Consider the following 3,132-nt stretch of genomic DNA (forward strand, 5'->3'; position numbering starts at 1 on the left):
GAATCACATTTAACTCATTAGTACATGTCATCTTTGCCAAACACATTTAATAACCAATCAAATTATAACATAGTATGATATCTTAGATTATTGTTTTCTTTTTTCTTTTTGACAAAAGGAAGATTATTGTTTTTTTTAATAGAAAATATTGCTTTCTTTAAGTTATCCTGTAATTTTCCATTGAGGAATTGCTAAAGAAAAAAGTACTTCCTCCTTTTCGAAATATAAGATGTTTAGAAGAATTTTTATGTTCCAATATATAAGATGTTTTTATCTTTATAAATAATTTTAAGTTTATCAAAAACTGTGTAGCCAATCAAACTTAATAGTTCTATTTTGTAATTGGTTGAATAGTTTATAATTTTAATAATATTTTTTAGATAAAAAATAATTTTTTTAATAAGTGTGTATTACCTAAAACATCTTATATTTAGGATCAGAGGGAGTATTGTTTTAGAAAACAACAATGCTTCGAGCATAGATAATAAAATCATTACTGTCTTGACTATAATTGTTCTGCAACGAAAAAAGTTGAAAAATGCATAAACCGGTAATGTTTTCTCTCCAAGTATCTCAGGTTCAGCATACAAACCAAACCTCCTCTTACTGTCGCTTTGGTTGGCACTGTGTACCGGCGTAAAAACCTTCACTGTAAGCTATGTTCTTGTACATAACCTGCAGTTTACCAACACAAAACCAACATTGGTACAAACAGTTTACTCTTAACTGACATTAACCATGTATATCTAATGTTTACTCAGTACTTACTGCGAGGTGGGTAAACTCTGAGGTAAGACGTTTTCTCAGTGTTTCTGCTAAAGCCTCCACATTCTCTCCCTTCACCTGTTAATTATGTAACAGGTTTAAGAAAGTATTACGAAATCGGTTTGAAATTTTGAGATTTGTCTTATTACCTCAGACAACAACAGAGCAGATGTTTTGTCCAAAATCTCCTCCACGAACTTGTCAGGGTTTTTAAATACTGATAGACCAGAATTTTGCACGACACTCTTCACATTACCGGTTGACTTGCTCGGTTTGGCTGCATCCGTAGAGAAAAACTGATTTATAAAGGCATTGATATTTGATACATATTCTTTAAACATGAAACATGAGAATATCAGAGTCATACGTGAAGCAACAGGCTTAGTTTTCTCTGCTGACACATTCTTTGGAGGAGCTTGTGCAGAAGGTGTTTTGTTAGGGAGCTCGGGGACAACAACTGAATTAGACGGAACATAAACAGCTAGATCTGGAGGCTGGTCTTTACCAACCACTGGGTTAGCCTGTAACAGTCAAAACCATAGTTTAAAAGATCAAAATCTGAAGAAAGAGAATATGAGACTCAGGTTAAAAAGTTTAGAACATTTGCCTCAAGGTCAACGTATACAGGATCTCTCCCGATGGACTGAAGAAACTTGTCAAGACCCGATGTGCTAAGAGCTGGAAATGATACCGACAAAACGAATCAGTGTCTTAAAGTTAAATCTAAATGAAACCATATAAGAACTTACAGATTGAGACGTCGTTAGACAAAGGGTGGAAGATGAAGCGTGTTTGGTTCTTGAATTTTTGGTCCAACAAGAGCGATACATCTCTTAAACAAAGAAAGTTTTCAAAAAGAATGTCAGTCAAAGGATTTAACACATGCAAGAGAGGCACATCTATGAGCCAATGTCAAGGAAAACGATACCTTGCTGATTCATTTACAACTGCAAAAGGAGTAACACATCCAAGAGACACCTTTAAGAAAAAACCAAAGCATCAAAAATGGTAATCCGGTTCAGATAAACTATTCATGTCATTTGTCAAGAACAGAGTAGCAGTGGAAGAGACAATGAAGAATACCTGCAATAGCTCAGCAAGTGCTTCCTCAGGAGCCATTCTTATACCACCTTTTCCCAGACCGAGTCTCTGAGATAAAACTGTTGGGATTAGAAGTCACAGGAAACACCCATTAACATCCTTAAAACTGAAACGTCCACAAACAAGAAAGAATGAAAAATAAAACATGGGTTACCTTTTATGTCGACTTTGGTATCTACCATGGCTGAGATGATGTAATATCGATGTTTCTTGTCCTGCAAAAACAAAACATATGAGCCATTTACAATGACTTTATTCTAGAGGTAACTATAACAGTATACAAATGAAGATTACCTTGAAGAAGAGATTCTTACTTAATGCACCCTCGCTACTGCTTACATACTTAGCCTGAAGATTTAGAGGAGGAGGAAACATATCCATGGATTAGCATTCCTATATTATGTGCAACACATGTTTATTAAATCAATGTAACCTGTTCTTCAACAGTTAGAACGGGAGGATGCTCATACTTGGAATAATCAATCTCAAGTTCCTGAAAGATTCCACAAGATTTACAATAGATGATTAGAAACTCCTCAGTTATTAACCCATTGATGCTCAGAACTTGTTTTTCAATGGAGATGAATCAAATCTAAACCTAATCAGGTATAAAAAGAAGAACTTTTATACATTCCATTCGCATCTATAAATTTAATCTAATTGTCCCATTGGTTTGTAATAAAGCAACGAGAAATTGAAACTGAAGACGAAAAACCTGAAGTTGGGAAAGCAGCTGATCTTTAGAGAAACCCATTAGGTCGTTGTCAAAGAATTTCGAAGTGTGGCAGAGCAAGGAGCTGAAGATGAAAAAGTAGAAAAGAGGAGGAAGTAGGTTTCGTATTATTTCTTATTGGATCGTTAGACTTTTAAATTGGGCTTCTATATCCATTCACCAGCAAAGCCTGAGAGTCTTTAGCAATTAGCAATTAGCAATTAGCAATTAGCAGATTAGGGAAGATTACACTACTATCTAAACTATTAACAAATAGAAAATATCACTTAGTTTTCCTTAATATTTACAAGAGAATGCCACTGGTATTAACTATGCACATTAACTTTTATTTAGAAAAAGCTTTCACGTATGACAAAACGATCGGGCCCATTAACCTTTGTTTAATCCAAATGTCGTGAATTTGTAAATCTCTGACCATAAAATCTGTAACCATAAAATGGGATTATCTTTGTATCACTATAATCCCAATATCTGCATAGAAAAATTAAATACATTAGTAAACTGAGATTGTTAAATCAATTTTTATAGAATCT

The 3,132-nt window shown here is 34.1% G+C and overlaps 1 protein-coding gene across 1 annotated transcript; it reads right to left on the bottom strand.

Moving 5' to 3' along the window:
• Positions 1–410: 410 nt before the first annotated feature.
• LOC106380469 (prolyl-tRNA synthetase associated domain-containing protein 1-like) lies at positions 411–2,785 on the bottom strand. Its single transcript, XM_013820236.3, has 12 exons — positions 2,582–2,785; positions 2,300–2,359; positions 2,161–2,214; positions 2,021–2,081; positions 1,849–1,925; positions 1,694–1,743; positions 1,515–1,597; positions 1,373–1,443; positions 1,133–1,286; positions 915–1,042; positions 769–843; positions 411–675 (listed from the first exon to the last, which is right to left on the bottom strand). The coding sequence occupies exons 1-12, from the start codon at positions 2,618–2,620 to the stop codon at positions 604–606; spliced, it is 924 nt and encodes a 307-aa protein (XP_013675690.1). The 5' UTR covers positions 2,621–2,785; the 3' UTR covers positions 411–603.
• Positions 2,786–3,132: the final 347 nt, after the last annotated feature.

This window comes from Brassica napus, chromosome A10 (assembly GCF_020379485.1).
Source record: "Brassica napus cultivar Da-Ae chromosome A10, Da-Ae, whole genome shotgun sequence".
Lineage (NCBI taxonomy): Eukaryota > Viridiplantae > Streptophyta > Magnoliopsida > Brassicales > Brassicaceae > Brassica > Brassica napus.